The sequence below is a fragment of the Cricetulus griseus genome (assembly GCF_003668045.3).
Source record: "Cricetulus griseus strain 17A/GY chromosome 1 unlocalized genomic scaffold, alternate assembly CriGri-PICRH-1.0 chr1_0, whole genome shotgun sequence".
In the NCBI taxonomy this organism is placed as follows: domain Eukaryota; kingdom Metazoa; phylum Chordata; class Mammalia; order Rodentia; family Cricetidae; genus Cricetulus; species Cricetulus griseus.
In genome coordinates this window covers 172,494,188-172,511,662 of record NW_023276806.1, presented here as the reverse complement: position 1 = coordinate 172,511,662, position 17,475 = coordinate 172,494,188, and the positions used below count along the sequence as shown (strand labels likewise).

Genomic DNA, 17,475 nt, shown 5'->3' with positions numbered 1-17,475 from the left:
ACTCTCTTGACTTACTTCAACACCTTTTGTAAATAAAGCCATCTCCACTCGTCATTACCTCCCATGCTTTTTCTGTGTTAAACAGTAACTTTGGGGCTCAGGTCTGTGTGTCCCTATCTTTTTCACCAGATCCCCTCATTTAGAATGTTCTTCCCTTTACTCACTGAATTCCTCAAGCCAGGGCCCATCTCTACACAAAACCCTCTCTAATTCTGACTTCCAATACAAATTCCCAGTTTTTTTTTTTTTTTTAGACTGTTCCCCAGCAAAGCTTTAAGTTATAGATGGCATGAATCATTTTCAGTTCCTCCAACTCTCCAGGAAGGGAGGTTAAGACAGGGTTGTACCATTCCTCTGGGCTCATTCTTGTTAGGCTACGCTAATGCTTTTCATTCAGTTTGATATTATGGATGGTTTTCCAGGAAGACCTAACTCTACCACTGAATATGGCAAGGAATGAAGGTAAAAAATGATGCCAAGTTCTTAGATTTCAACACAGCAATGTGTGGAGCAGAGTATGGTATAGCTTGTGTTTAGTCTCAGTATTCCTTGTCAGGAAGAAGCATCGGCACCCAATTGACACTATCGGCCAGAGAGCAGGAGCATCTTCAACGCTGCCCTTTCCTTCAATGTACACTGTCCTCTTCATCCTCAGGCTCACCCAGTGCGAAGTCTGCATTTCTCTCTATGTCCACTGAAAACACTTTAACCATCCTACCCATCTTGGTCTGCCCCGCCCTCTCTCTCTCTGAGACTCTTACCCTCCCTATTTGTTCTTGAGTTACAATGAGTCCTCTGATTCCTGCACACTTCAATGGACCTGTAAGATTCCTATAAAAAAGCCTCATAATTAACATATCCTGCTCTTCATGGTTCGATCCCATCTCCCATCTCCTATCTCACTTTCTTCCCTTCTCTCTGTCTGAACCTAGACACACCGACTTCCTGCTACTACAGGGTGTTCTCCTTGCCTGGAACATTCTTGCTCTTTCTCCTTACCCAGTCCACCTTCAGATCTTACTTAACGTATTCCTTTCTCAAGAAAGTATTCTGTACCTTACAGATCAACTCATATTTTCTTGTGATAGGCAATCTTACAACACCACCTTCCAGTACTCCATCACACCACAAGTGGATTCTACAGTTAGAAATTCTGAGTTCCGGGGTGATTTCCGGTGAATGCTTGTTTTCCACTGAACTGAAAGCTCTTCCAGGTAGGGATAAACCCAAAATGGACTAAAGATTAGCAAACAATTAAGTACTTAAAAACATTAAAAAAAAAAAAAACTCATGAGGGAGCAGAAAGGTTGAGTCAGGGGAAGAATAGAAGAAAGGGTATGTGATAGGTAGGGTTTTAGTTGGGGGGGTGTTAGGGGAGGAAGGGAGGGAGAAGGGAACTGGGATTGTCATGTAAAAAATCTTGTTTCTAATTCAAATAAAAATGATTAAAAAAACAAAGCATATGACTAAATGGATGAACAATTGCTACTGGTGAGCACTGGCTATTTCTGTATGGTGAAATGTTTGATGACAATTTGTGGGCAATCATCTTCCATTTACTCCCATTATCAACAATACTTAGCCTTATAGCCATATCATAAGCCAGTAGAAAAGTTTCAGTTGTCTTGTGGTCATGGTCAGTGCTAGCCCCTACCTCATATGCATCTGTAAGCTGTAAATACCATCTTGCTTATAGCAAAGGGCTACAAACTCAGGTCCAGCAGATTCCCAGACTTCATAGCTTAACTTCTTGTCTGTCTGTGTGTCTGCCTGCCTGCCTGCCTGCATGGCAAGCACAGGTGTTCTACCACTGAGTCAGTTTAACTTAAAACAGGGCAGAACACATTTAAAAAGTTACAGGGTGAGAATGGACGCAGGAGAGATTGTAGAATGTGTTTGAGGCAGTGCTCTGACACTTTGGTGTGCTTCTTTGGCATATGACAAAGCATGCGAAGAAGTGTGTCTAGCTTGGGCTTCATCTATGCACATTTCTGTCTGAATTACTCAGAGGGGTGTGTTGTCAGGCAGAGTCACCTTTAAGACCATTGTACAACAATGAGCCCTGAGGGGAAATATAGGAAACAAACTGTATTTTCAATATGATAACAGGGGGAAATAGACGCTTATTTGATTTTTCATGTATCATTCAAAGGGTCAAAATTCTTGTGAGTACGTGCAAGAGACAATTAAAAGACAGATTAAAATATGAGGAATAATTACTTTTCTCCAGTAGACATCTCAAGGGTATAATGACTAGCTGAAGTAAATCTTAGAATGTCACTTATTTGCAAAATGCTGCCAAGTAGCTAGGTAATAATTCATAGAATTCATAAAGACTTAAAAGACGGCTGACTTAATGGAGTTTTTTTCTCTGTTACTTATTAAGATCACCTTAATAATTCATGTACAGCAATACCTTTAACGAGCAACAAAACCTCACGTATCTCATTTAAACTTGGCAGCTCTGCTCAGTTAATATAGTCCCCTGCCTCTGGGCCAGCAATTGTAAAGCAGCCGTAGGCTGTTAGGGCAGAAGCCACTCCATTTATGATAATCCCAGGAAAAGTTACGTACTAGATGAATGGTTGCATTTTATGGTGGTTTGCTAGGAGGATTTATTCATTCTTCATTTATAGGGAGGTGACAGGACAATAATGAGCCTAAACTGTAACTCTTGTTCTACACTTGCCCGTTGCTTTCACTCCCTGTTAATGGCAGCACTGGGCCAGGTTTCTTCAGAGGGAACAGGAGTTCCAATCACGATCTTAAGGCTTTCCTGTGCTTAGCACTGCTTCAGATGGCGAAGGAATCATAGAACACCATTCCCCTGGGAAAGTCAGTCCTAAACTTTCCTCACACCCGAGTATAAATGCACATGTAATTTAGAGTCTTCACTATCATTTACCAGGCACTTTTGCCAAACCAAATTACTTTGAATTGGTGTAGTGGATGGAGCACTTAACAGCTCCTTTTCACAGACATTTCTCCAGGTGATAAATTCCAAAGTAATGTTCAAAATAAAATTTGAGAAGCAGAGGCTAATGTTAGGACACATTTGTTTGCTATACTATTTATATGAAATCATGATCCACTGTATTGACAGAGGTTTAAATGGCAGAAAAAGATTCCATGTAAATCTATTTTTGCATCCAATGGTCTTATTTTAAATGGCTGGTTCTTGGCACCTCTAAATTAAATTGGAGAAGCTGTTATGTTGCAGCCAGTGTTTTCTTGTAAAGCCATTATTCAAGAAAAATTATTAGTATTAAAAGTCAGGAAAAACCTGGATGTAGGGAAAAATAACAACTTCACCATAAAAACTGACTCCCACTCTTCTTAGTAACTTAGCCTTAATTTATAGTTAAATAGGTAACAAATCCTCATGCATCTCATTTAAACGTTGTCCTGCTAACACCTGACATATCCAAGCCGATCACACTGGGGCCATACATGCAGGAGCAGCGATACCTGGTGTAAGGAGGGAGGGGCAGAGTGATTCTGGTCCATTTGTTGAAAGTATCTGACACCAGGATCCGCTGCAGGTGATAGCGACTGCACTCAACATTGGTGGGCAGGCAGTCTCTCAGCAACGGGTGCCACGCCAGCCCAAGATCCACCGAGTATTCCAGTTCAATAGCTGAAACAGGAAGTAGCACTCTTAACGTAAGCCCATTTCTGCAGACCCAGGAACTATAGAATTTACTGTGCATAGATAGATTTAGATATAATGAAACAGTTTGACTTTGCCCCTATGTTTATGCTTCCTACTTTGAAACGTTTGCTAGTTTGTTTTTTCTCTCTCTCTGTACATTATTGCTACTTTTTTTTTTTTTTTTTTAAGAGACAGGGTCTCCTGGAACTCACTATGTAAACCAGGCTGGCCTCAAACGCACAGAGCTCTGAGTGCTGGAATTAAAGATGTGGGCCACAATGCCTGGCCATTATTAATAATTTTAATAAATAATACTGGGCTAAATTCCTTTTAAGGAGATATGATCAAGTAAAATAAAGTTACTTTTCCAAATCATTCATTATAAGGAGAACCTTACAGAAAATTTACAACCAAGTTATTATTGCTTCCTATACTGCTAATAGTAGACAAGTAACAATGTATCTTACAATATACACTATGAACGTTAGTCTTGTGCACCCAATACTCTATCCTACCCTCCTTCTCCCATGGAAGCCCTTCTCAACAAGACCCCACTTAATTTCATGTCTTTTTTTTGTCAATGATATTGTAGGGAGAGATCTCTAGGTACTTGTGGCGCTGACCACGCCCATTTGGGCGTGGCCACAGGTGCCTGTGGGCTTGCGGGGATAAAGGCCTAAGGAGAGGGGCCCTCCTCCTCTCTTGGTGAGGTCTCAGAGAGCTCCTCAGACTGGATGCTCAGATCGCTAACCTGGGCTATCGGTTTCTCATGTAAGTGATTTCACCTCAATAAATGTAACCAACAATATCCATATCCCGTGTAAGGGTATCTTCTGCTTACATGATATAGTTAACGATCCCCTTTAAATACGTAAAGCATTTCAGCAGTCTTTTCAAAATTTTAAGACATAATTATTGTGGTGTGTGTGTGTGTGTGTGTGTGTGTGTGTGTGTGTGTGTGTGTGTGTGTGTGTGTGTGTGTTTGGATGGGTGCCCATAGAGGTCTCTCCTCTTCTGAGGTACAGGCATTTGTGAGCCACCCAATGTGGGTGTGGGGAACCAAACCTTAGTCTTTTGTAAGAACAGCAAGTTCTCTTAACCACTGATCCATATCTCTGACCCAGTCTTTTAAATTTTGATCACCCTACAAAAATTCTGGCCGATTATGTCAACTTTGCTCTCATTATAAATGACACTTCTTAGAAACCATACAATCTCTTTTTCTTATATATTTTGCTCTACTATGAAAAGGGACACACTGGGGAATCAGAGAAGCATGAGGAGATATCTGAAAGTCATGGAATTTGTGTGAATGCAAGCAGTCAGACAGGGGTCTATAGAAAGATCTCTTTCTTTTCCTTTCCTTCCTCTAAACACTCAACCTCTCCCCATCTTCACCGCTCTTCTTCTGGCTACTGAATGCTTCGTAAGCTGCCTCAGTTCCCACTTCCCTGCTGAACTGCCTTCTCTAAGGTTTTCAGTCTTGGCTGCACACTGAAACCCCCCACTCCCTCCTTGCACTGGGTACCTTGAGAAATTCTTGAACTTACATTTCACGGCCAGAGTCTTTACCCAAATCTTCTGGGCCCTGGTCCTGGGGTTAGTGCTTCTGAAGCAGCCCAGGTAATTCTGTGTGGCCAGCATGAGGCCATGTGCTCCTTAAAGCTGCATAGGTATAAACAATGGCTCTGCCTTCGTTGTCTGTGTCCTCTGTGTGGTCTCAGACATTACTGATTGCTTTCTGATTCTTTCTTTGAGATCATTATTCCAGGCCTCCTATCTTGTTTCACTCTGACTCTTGCCTACTAGGGGAGCCTTTGTGCATCCTTCCAGATGTCTTTCTGGCTTCCTGTTCCACACATACATACTAAGGCTGCAGCTGCATCTGCCAGTTTATGTGTCAAAGCTGACTTCACTCATTCAGCCAGTGGTTGCTGACTCTGACCCTGCACTGATGCTGAAGACTGTGTGAAGTCTAGACAGGTTCTCCTTACATGACCAAGAAACCCTGTTTCCAGAACCAAGAAAACGACATAAACAAACAAATTTTATTAACCACAAAGCTTTGTCCATGACATTAGTTCTCTGGGTTTAAAATTTAGACATCATTTACAAAATTGGACTCCTCTCTTCTGTGTTCCCTGTTTTGAGCCTACTGCCTAGTTCTGGTAGCTGCTGCTGTTTGGTTGTTTGCATTGTCTCATGTCACCTTCGTCCCTTCCTATTTCCTTCATACTACTACTACCCTCAATCGTTGTCCTCCCTATGTCCCCATCAGAGCTCACTGCTATACCTTATTTACTAGGATACTTTCTACCTACCTTCACACAGAGCCGATCTCCCCTAAAACACATCACAAGTCCTATGACAATTAGCTTTCATTGCCAACCTGGCATGGTCTAGAATCACCTGGTAAAAAGTTTCAGTGAGGAATTGTCTATAATAGCTTGGCTTGTGGGGACTGTCTGTAAAGCAGTTGATGGAGGAAGAACCAGACAACTGTGGACAGTACCATTCCCTGGGCAGGAGAAATGGCACTGATCAAGCAAACAATCAAACAAGCATTTGTGCATTTGTTTCTCTGTGCTCTAGTCTGTAGCTGTGATGTCGATAGCTATTTGATGGTCCTGTCTTGCTTTCCCCACAGTGATGAGCCGTAACCTGGGACTGTGAGATGAAATAAAAACCTTCTTTCTCCCCTAAGCTGATTTTCGTTAGGGTGTTATCATAGCAACAGAGCTGAAACTAGGGCAAAACCCCTCTATACTTGCCATCCACTGTCCATGACTGTGTCAAGCACAAATTTCTATATCTGCTCTTTAAGGTCCTTTGAAACTTGTGATTAGCCCTACTTGGTCACTTTGTTCTTCTGTTTCTTCCTCACTGAACCTCTCCCAGGAGGCTGGGCCTACCTCTGGCAGAAGCACAACTGGCTTATGAGGGCCACATCTAGTCCTGGTGCTGCTATAGCTTCCTTTGTCCTTTTCATTGGCTCTGTAAGTTACTGGAAGATTAGGACTCTGGAATAGCAAGCATATCCCTGCTTTTAGGGCCAGTGTGCTTTGTTCTCCACAGGTTTCCTGTGTGCAGGGTTGGGGGGGGGCTTTCTTTCCTGCTCCTCTACTTCAGCTGAAGTCAAGCCTAGCCAAGCCAGTTTGAGATGGCTTTTCCAATCTATGTACCCTTAGAAGCCACTCCAGCCATGAAGATCCAGTGGAGACTTGGCTCTTCGTCAAATGTTATCCTCCTTGGAAGGGACAACTATTCATCATCTCTCCCTCCCCTGAATTTGCATTACATCTTACATCAGTTTCATTCCATAGAACACTCTGCTTCAGTCACCAACTGGATTCTAAGTTTTTGAGGCATCTGTTCAAGCAGAATGTACCTACCAAATATAGAGTATGCACCTTCTGCTTGTCCACCACCCCCCACTAGTGTCAACTAACTGTGTTTGAAGTACAGAGAGTACTTCTGGGATTCTTCCTAAGTTAAAAATCATAGGAATAGGGAAATCTTGTTACATTGAAACTTGAAAGTAATGATGCTCCCCAAATGTGCACTCCCTAGGGCCTAAGAATGAACAAGGGTCTATATCAACTTAGAAGTGTCTTTTGTAAGATGGCATTGGACTGTGGCTCCTCAGTAATCCTGAGGGGTCTATAAATTCAGGTAAAGGGTCAAAAGTGCAATGATGGCAGTTTGTGTTCTCCTCCTGATTCTATCTGAGTGCTCAGATGACAGGCATGCACTACTATGCACAGTTTATATAGTTCTGGGGAGAACTCGCTTCGTGTATGCTATGCAAGCAATCTTCCCACTGAGCTACATCCCAGGTAGAAAATAAGTTTCTAAAATGCAATCTATCCACAATGTTTTAAAAAAATATACCCTATCTACACCATAATGTTGTTGAAGTTTCAGGAATATTCCAAGAACATAAAATATACTGTGACCATTTGTGTACTTTAACACTATCACTTGGTACTTAACTTTGTGTGTGTGTTTATGTATGTATGTATGTATGTATGTATGTATGTATGTATTTGTATGCATGTGTGTAAGCTGGAAGTTGACACTGAGTGTTTTCCTTAATTACTTCTCCAACTTACTTTTTGAGATGGGGACTGTCACTGAGCTTAAAGCTCACCGATTGATCCAACTGGCTGGCCAGGGAGCTTCAGTGATCTGCCCTGAGCTCTCATGATCTGAATGTCTTTGCCTTCCCAGTGTAGAATTACAGGACTAGGTGACCATGCTTGGCCTTTTATGTGGGTGGAGGGAAGCTAAACTCAGGTTCCCATGCTTGCTCAGGAAGCATTTTACTGAGTCATCTTCTTAACCTGGTGACAGAAGTTCTGAACAGAACCCACAGCTGTGGGCACTCAGGCTTCTGTCCCCTTGGATGTGCAACACTTACCATAGCAAGAGTCTGTGACTGAGCAGGAGGCAGCAAAATCTATCTGTAGGAATGAGTCCTCATTTACAGCAATGTCTGTGGTGACCACGTAGCGGGTGCTGGCCTTTTCAATGAAGACCAGGGCATCACCTGTGGAGCCACACACAGGCATTTTCGTGCCTCCTGGATGAAGCAGCCACTTCCTGCTGTCCAGAGTTGAGAAATCATCTTCCAAGACTGTGTTACCAGAGATATTTCCTCCGATAAGAATCTGAAATGCATTTTAAAAACATCCCAAATTTTGGTTTTAACGCACAGTTAAACAGTTGTTTTTGTTTGTTTGTTTTGGTCTGTCAGCCGCCTCGGAACTGGTGCTGCCTGCCTAGTGTTGGGGGCCTTTCAGAGTTTCTGTGGTCTGCTTGCCCATCTGGAAAGGAGCTGCAGAAAACAAATCAAAGGACTGACAAAACCATTCACAGCCATTTGTGGGCCAAATTGTGCCTTTGGAAAGCACATGTCCCAAGCTGGGAGAACAAAATTTGGCTTGCCTGTGACTATTTTCCATGTAAAATTTCTATTTAGGGACGTCCTGCCCTGAGGCACTTCAGCTCCAATTCTTTGCATGAACTCTAGTGTTTGTGAACAGGTTCTCTGTATTCTGTTTGATACGCTGTATTATGTATGGAGATCCTTTACAGCAGTCCAGAAAGATGTTGGGGGAGGTTTATTTATTTATTTTTCATCAAAGGCTGGAAAAGAGGATTTGAGAACAACTGCATGTGGCTCCAATGCTAATTTGCATGCTTTCCTTTTCAGAGAATTATAACCTTGTATCACGCTTGATAAAGCCCCTCTATCCATATGGCAGCATCCTCTCCGAGCACGACCTAGGCCTTCTGTTGTGCCGTTTATTTTTATAGGCATAGGCAATTGGGGGAATAGAGAATGAAAGGAAAGTTAAACACCATATCTAATCTAGCTGTGTGCCCTTGGGCAAGTCATTCAACTATCTGTCTGGACTTCCACCAGCACGGAGTTGGACTAACGTGTTTTCTAAGGTCATAAAAGTTAGAGTAGATACTTGTGAAGAGACTGACCTGATCGATCACCCAGGGGCTATAGAAGTGCCCATTTTCAGATGGCTGCCACCAGCGGAGGCGTGTAGAACCTGAACGGGCTTTCAGAGGCATTTCCAGGGCAATGTACCTGCCCACATTGCTGGAGTTGCTGAAAAGGAACTCTTGAAGAAGGCTCCAGGAGAGACCGCCATTGAGAGAATACTGTAGGAGCACGGGCTGGCTCCTCGGGTCTGGAACACCTTTACCACATCCCAGTCTCATGAAGAACTGCACGAATCTGACACCAGAACACTTTACTGTAGATTTCAACTTCAAAGAGAAATCTGCATCATTACCAAAGGCAAGCACAGGGCAGTGTGGGGCAATGGATGGCTTTAATAAACATGATTGTTCTCAAATAATCACTTCAGAGCTTAATTTTCCTTTCTAATGGGAATGAGAGTTAATTAAATGTGAAGTGTGAAAAATGGCAATTCTGGATCATGTTTGTATCTTGAATCTCTTTTCCAAGGAGCCTGAGGAAAGTGAGTTGAGTGTCATCGCATCCCTTGGCTACTTTATAAGATGCTGGGAGAGATCCAAAGGCTGATCAAGTCTGAAGAGTGCATTGTTGTCTAGTGAAGACAACTGGATTTCAGTGCTCAGTATTTGAAACTAGCAGAATATACATTATGCAGATGATATGTTACTGGCAACATCATCCATTCTCACTACGACCAGTAGCTTTGTACATCTTGTATCACTGGTTTTAGGAGACACATTTAAATTCAACAGTGGTAGCTCCTCTTTCCAAGAGACCAGGCCACTTTTGGAAGAGATGTGTTAAGCCTGGGCCTCTTTTCTATCTGTTGTGCCAGGGGAAGGGGAAGTGTGAGTGTGGGTTGTTGGTGGCGGTGGGCTGCGCCAGACTCTGACTGTTGGTCTGGATACGGATGATGCTGGCCACTGAGAACTGTGGCAGCCAGCCAGTGGCAGCTTTCCTAGCTGGCAGGGAGGTGGATGGAGTGGCAGTAAGCAGCTGGAGTGCCAGTGAAAACTGGTTCACATGTTATCTTTGGCAGGCAAGCTGCTGGTGCCTGGTCTGGCCACTATTGTAGCTGGTAAAATAAATTTCATGTCAAATTCAACATACATACTCAATAATATAACAGGACTGATAATAAATGTTATCAGTCTCATACACAGAGCCATTCATTCCTCACAATTCTCCCAACTCTTATTTATTTATGTCATGGCTCTGAAAACACTGAGATCTTACAGTGAACATTTTAAGGTCAATATATGCAAATCCCACACAGCATGCAACTGGATGAGTTCTGTAATGCAGCCTTTAACATTTGATTAATGAAAACGTGCATTGTTAGTGCCTAGTGATGTTTACATGAATAAGGATAGTATTTACCGAGGAAAAACTAGGAATAATATCTACTTATATTGGAAAGCTGTTTACATTAATTTAGTGATAGAAACACCAAATTACTACTTAGAAAGTTCTATCAGGATTACTTATTTATAAAGACTTAACTTCTAAATTAGAGGACTTGGCTGCAATGGAAGAACCTGACATAAAGAATATCAAATTAGACTATGTGCCTTAGAATGGGACAGAGTAAAAATTTTGCTTTCATTAACTAAAATTATTTTAGATAGAATTGTATTTTCAGTGAATTGTATTATTTATAATCAATAACTGAGAGAGTCAAGAGAAAGATGAACTTTTAGGATACATTTTGAAATATTGTGAAATGTTTTAAAAATAAACATGATTTCCTTGTTCATTTAAAAATAGGTCAGGGTTTCATTTTACACACGTTAAGCTGTATCTTATATTTTGCTGTGAAGGTTTTGGCTCATCAAGTGATCAAGGGATATACATTGTGACAGGACATAATCCTCTGAGCCAGTTTAAAATGTTTTTTTTCTGAGTGACTATGCTCAATTTAGAGAATGACTTCTTATAATGCCAGTGAAGCGTTGGACTTATGAAGGCTAAGGCTGCACTTCAAATATGCTCAACTAAATTTGCTAGGGAAGATAAAATTAATCATGAATAACTTAAAGATGTATTGCATTTCAACTGAGCTTCTTATTAAGATGGTATAATAAATGTACATTTTTTTTTTCAGAGTCAAGAGCTGATGAAAGTAGTCAGTAGGAGGTGGACAAAGAAGAAGCAATATTATTTTCTTTAAGGCAGAGTAAATTAAATATTGCCATTTTGCTGCCTAAGGATTACACAGTAACAAATACTAGGGTTTTGTTTTTGTTTTTGTTTAGCTGTGTTTCGTGTCTAATGTAGGTATTGAAAATAATGTCTGTTTTGAACTAGAAATTATGTGAACTGTGTCTTGTTAGGGGCTTTGAGCAAAGAGAAGTCTAACATGGCATGGCAGGTACTGCCCTGGAGAGGTCTCTGCTTCTGCTTTGATGATGTCCACAATTGTATGCTACAATTACCTAGCATGTGACAAATCCAGGTCCCGTGTCACCAGCATGCGCAAGCCATCTTCATTGAAAAAGAGGTTGTTCCCACTGGAGAGGACCCCGCACTTCCGAGAAGGCTTCCCACCACTCATTAATAAGAATCTATCAGATTCCAGTTGACCTGAGAAAGTGGAAAATGTGGTTTACCTGTGACCATAAGTGTGTCTGTATTATATTTTCAAAGAAACATGACCAGTGTGTCATGTAGTTTCAAAATGCAAAGCCATAAACACTGAAATGCATTTTGGGATTAAAGGACTCTTAATAATATGACCTTCAGAGTTTTTGGCCTTGACTAATACAAAGGTTCACATGTCAGAGGAGGGTCTTTCCCCAGGTATCTGTGGCTCACCCAGGCAAGCCCCTCTATGTCAAAGGAAAGAGAACTGAATGAGGCCAGAAGAGAGCCTGGGAGTGTGCACCCCACCCCCAATGTCTTCACTGTGTCCTTTCTAATGTGAGGGCAGTGTCAGGGAAGAATTCTTTTATCAAAGAAATTTAGATATAATTTAATAGTTTCTGTTAAATGTATTTCAAACCCAGTCCTCAAATCTACTCAGATATGTACCTTAGAGCTAGTTTGTTTTTTCATGTGGTGAAGTACACAAAGCATGTTTACTGTCCTAACACTTCAGAAGTGAATAATCCACTGGTATGTAGGCCATTCCTGATGTGAAGCCTTCGCTAGTAACTACTTTGAAGGTTTTCATCCCTGCAAGAAGCCTGGATCCACAAGGCAGTCACTGACTTTTCTTCTGCATCCCTACAACCAGTTAGTCTGTTTTCTTCCTCCAAGCTCGGCTTATTTGGGATGTTTCACATAAACAGCATATTCAAAGGATGGTTTTTTGGTCTGGTTTCTTTTACTTATTGTATTATTTCCAAGGTTCATATACATTGTAGCATATATCAATAGTTCAAATATTTTATGGCAGTGTAATTTTTCACCATATGGTTGTACCTAAATCTAGTTTTAAAATGTATTATAAAACCATGAATATATTAAAAGTCTTACAGAAAATGGAGGAGCACAAAGTCTTTGGGTTGATTACATTAACATAGGTAGCTGGTGTACTTGACCACCACATGAAGATATCTAATACAACCTTTGCAACAGTGCTTCTGCAATTTAGATGCTCCTCCACAATCACTGGTATATAATACACATTCTCCTCTGTTGTGACACTATCGTCACATGTAGTGACGTCAAATTCTAGCTTTAAAATGAAGGTGTGGAAGAGGAGGAGGAGGAGGGGGGAAGCCTCAAGAGTTGATGGAACCAAGATTTCTGAAAAATTGGCTCTTACATCCACGCTTATTCTTTAGACATATTCTCTCAATTGCCATTTGCCAGAAGTTAGGTGTAGTATAAAAATTGGTGCAAATATAGTAGTTGTGATGGCGTGCACAAGACCCGAACATGCCCAGCCAGCCACTTGTCAGCATGAAGAAGTGAGTAGGTCATGAACGCCCACCCTAGTCAAGGAACTACTGCAGTTGCCAGCTATGGAGAGTGGGAGAGCAGGTTTCTCTATAGAGTACAGCTTCTGATAAGACTGTCCCCAGTGGAAGGACCCACATCCAAGAATGTCCCAGCAGTAGAAACTTGGGAATAAAAGGACTCGAAGCTGTGTGGGAAGGGAAGAGATGGGTCAGTGAATCTAGGGAGAGTTAGAGGAGGGAGGGTGAATATGATCAAAACGAGTTGTACAAAACTCTCTAAGAGGGACTGGAGAGATGGCTTAGAGGTTAAGAGCACCGGCTGCTCATCTGGAGGTCCTGAGTTCAATTCCCAGCAACCACATGGTGGCTCACAACCATCTGTAATGAGATCTGATACCCTCTTCTGGCCTGCAGGGATACATGCAGACAGAGCACTGATACTTTAAAAAATACATAAATGAGCAAAACTCTCAAGGAGCTATTAAAATATATTTTAAAAGTGAAATATAATTATTTGAATATATTTAAATCTAATTAATTAAAGAAATTAGTTTGATTTTTCTTATAAATTCTCAGATGTATAATTTATTCCATCATTAGTATCAGGATATTAATGATCCAACATATATATTGAAAATAAAATAAATTTTACAAAAGGGTAGTAAAAATAACCTTTAATTTATCAATTAAAGTCTTATTCTCCTTTACTAACCACTGTTTCAAAGTGTACTCCTATAAAATTTTAAAAGAAGTGGATTTTTGTGTATTTGCATTTGTGACAATAACTATTAGAATGTCCATGAGCAGTTAATTCACCATCACGGGCTATGCTTACATGTAAATTCTTCAAAAAACTACACAGAATTTGTGAGAGAAGCTCACCTTCAAAATCGTCTTTGAGAAAATCAGGGTTTTTGGTACTTATTTTACAGGTCGGCCCAGAATAGCCTGGGTCACAGATGCACTTGGTTCCGTTGATACAGCTACCGTGGCCACTGCACATGTCTTCGCACTGGGGACCAATGTAGACGTTGTCAATGGCCCATGTGACTGGCTGCGAGCCAGCAGGGTAAAACCCCTGGTACCATCGGAAACGAACAGACCTGGAAAACAAGGAACAAGAGTCTCAAAGCTATTAAACGGAACAATACATCTTTAGCAATTTGGTCCATAAACAATGGGAAATTACTACTTATGTATCAACTCAAGGGGAAGAAAATACAACTTAAAGAAAACGGAGGAAAATGAGACTTGCCATTTCAGGAAAAGGCCATTTATCTTTTGATAGTTGGGTCACTGTTTTTCTAGAAACTTCTGAACTTAACCAGTTATTGAAAACTGCACCTCATCTGCCTACCCTTCCAACACAAGCTCTCTTTATGGAGACGTCTCTCTACTGTCAACACTCTGCATAACTAATCTCATAAAAAACCTGATGTAAAACCCATGAAACATAAAACCAACCATGAGCCATTTAAAATGTGCAATTCTGTGATATTTATACACCAACGATGTTGTCTCCCTTTATCCAGTTCTAAGGCATCCCAGTACCCTGAGAGGGAACCCCAGGAGCCCTTCCATATTTCCTCTTCCCAGCAACCGCCAGCCCTTCTGTCTCTGTGAATTTACCCATTCTGAGTATGCCACTGCAACATATGGCTTGTGTCCAGCTATATTCCTCAGCATTAATGTTTTCAAGTCTATTCACTTCTAGCAAGAACCGGACTTTGTACCTCCTAATGCTCCATCACGGGTATTTATCAGCTTTCCTCATTCATTGGTTTGATTGTTTCCACCTTTTGGCTGTTGAAAACAGCGCTGCTGTGAGCATATATATATATATATATATATATATATATATATATTATATATATATATATATACTAGTATTTGTTTAAGTACCTATTTTCAGTTCTGGGCAGGATGGTAGTAGAATTGCTGGGCCTTAGGGTACACGGTCAGCCTTTCCCACAATTGCGATGGCATTTCCATTATTACAGTGCTACAGCTGGAATTACTTAAACCATGCCTATTTCATCTATTAGCAGAGGGCTTGTAGCAACTAATGCTTATGCTTCCTTTGTTATACCCTTTCATGGTGCCCAATATAGTGTTTTTGACACAGTAGTTGCTCAATAAATTTTAAAAGAAAAAGGTAAGAAAATAAGATTTGTTTTTGGTTTGCTGGTTCTTACGCCCATTTTTTTTTGTAAGTAAGCAAATACACCTGGTTTGGTGGCTCACATCTGTAATCTCAGCACCTGAAGGATGGAGATAGAAGGACTCCCAAGAGTTTGAGGCCAGCCTGGATATACAAAGAGTTCTAGGCCAAGACTGACCTTGTTTTTAAAAAATGAAAATCGCAAAACTAACCCAACTAACCAACCAACCAACCACTGCCCTGCCCCCAGCCCCCAAATCATCACCATCACCAAAATTAGCAAGTGGGTTATCTCAAGTGACAATCATGTCACTGGGAATAATCTATATATTTAAGTAGAACTTCAGAAATAGCATTTTTCAAAAAACATGTATAAAACTTAGTTCAAAGAAGATGGAATTATTTTAGAGGAGTTAGGCATTAAATAAGCCATGGGGACTTATTTTTGTGTCCCATGAAGTTATCTATCTTCTAGTTACCACACAAGCTAAATTCTGAATATTTTTAATTTGAGAAACAATTTAGAAGCGGGAGTACTAGGGTTGGGAATGGGTGAGGAGAAGGGAGTTTATTAAGCTTCTGTGTAGCAGACAAGTCAAGTTCTCATAGACAGGTTCATTGTTTGTATCACGAACCAAAAGCTGCCCCTGAGATGCTAGGACACAATTAAACCAGATTCTCCTATGCTTGTCAGAGTTTAGTCTTGGCAAATGCACTTCTTACCTTTTGAACTTTCAGACTGCTGAGCGGAGGGAAATGCTTGGGTTTTCCTTTTAATGAAAACCTACATGGATTTTTGAACTTATTTATTCAAATATTCTGAATACAAATGAAGCACCTTGGTTGGGCATTTATTAGTGTTCACCACCTTGGCACAGAGACTGCAAATGCTATGACGAATGAGCTAAAGAGCCTGGTTCTGCTGTGGTTCCCTTCGGCTGAAATCTCATTTTGAAAAATTCTCACTGCCATCCCCCTTGTAAATGTCAGCTCCTGCTCTCAAGCCAGCACTGTTCAAAGCATCTGCTTTTTAAAACATACACTTAGAATTTTGAGCACATCACACTGTCTCCATCAATAGGCACTTGGGTTGACTCACTATAAACCTGCATAAAGCAAAACCAATTAGGACATTTTCAAGACAAAAAGACTCCAGACTGAAAGGACACAACAGGGATGTGAATAAAATTAGGTGGCAATCCAACGCGTAGGTTTGGAATGTAAACAGTATTTAGGGACTGTCAGTTTGAGAGTGGGGGCATGGAAGGGGCTAGAGGGAGGAGAAAGGACAAGAGATACAATTACATTTAAATTAAAATGTAAAAATGGCACTGAAAACAAAGCAGTATATATTTGTTTATACGTGCGCTCATGTGTGTATCCAGTGTCCATTGTCACAGAAAATGGTAATTTAGCATCACACACACACACACACACACACACACACACACACACACACACACACTTTAGCAGCTAGCATTTGTGCTATTATTTTGTCCCATGTTGAATACAAACCAAGGAATGGTTCACTGAGTTGGAGAAATTTTCACTTTTGCCTTCTGGCAATTCATGCCTGTGTGGGTTCTAAGAACAAGATAAATTCTTTTCTTGAGACAAGGATGAGGCAGTATTATGAAGACAAATTCTTGCCTCCTCAGATATGGTTGAAAATAGTTTGGGTTGCTACAATTTGGAGTGTGGGCATGACTCTTAGCCAATTTAATTCCTTTTCATAGAAATAAAATGACACGGAATACAAGCAACACACCAGTCTCAATTCTTTACATTATGAAGGTCTTTTTTTTAATGGATTTCCTCCAGTAGGTGAAAGAGATATCTATATTTCCTTTGTTATATTTCCAAGATATGCTACTATTCTTCACATGTGAGGCTGGCCTGGAGGCTGTTACTCCATTAAGTGTGGCCCTGCGTGCGGCTTGGTCGTCTTGGTGTGGGTAGCCCTGCCCTGTCTTTCACCCACAGGGTCTCTTGGCTTGCTTCAAGCATTTCAGGTAAGATTACTTGCCTGTGGGAACTTGCTGAAGCATGTCTTAAGTGACACACCATAATCATGGCTGCAACCTATCTTTTTTTTAATTTTTTTTTTATTAGTTCAAGTTAGGGAACAAGCTTGTTTCACATGTAAGTCCCTTCTCCCTCTCCCTCCCCTCACTCCCATCCCTTCTCCCCCACCCAACCTACCTCCCCCACCCCATCCACCCACCACTCCCTAGGCAGGGTAGGGCCCTCAACAAGG

The 17,475-nt window shown here is 41.0% G+C and overlaps 1 protein-coding gene across 2 annotated transcripts in view; it reads right to left on the bottom strand.

Annotated features, from left to right (window-relative positions):
- Reln (reelin) overlaps nucleotides 1–17,475 on the bottom strand; it is a 446,863-nt gene that overhangs the window by 54,443 nt on the left and 374,945 nt on the right. For both annotated transcript variants that reach the window (XM_027393422.2, XM_027393423.2), the window contains exons 42-46: nucleotides 13,940–14,160; nucleotides 11,588–11,735; nucleotides 9,149–9,407; nucleotides 8,073–8,322; nucleotides 3,469–3,637 (exon numbers count right to left, since the gene is read on the bottom strand). In XM_027393422.2, coding sequence (XP_027249223.1) covers nucleotides 3,469–3,637; nucleotides 8,073–8,322; nucleotides 9,149–9,407; nucleotides 11,588–11,735; nucleotides 13,940–14,160 — 1,047 coding nt within the window. The remainder of the gene's footprint in view (nucleotides 1–3,468; nucleotides 3,638–8,072; nucleotides 8,323–9,148; nucleotides 9,408–11,587; nucleotides 11,736–13,939; nucleotides 14,161–17,475) is intronic.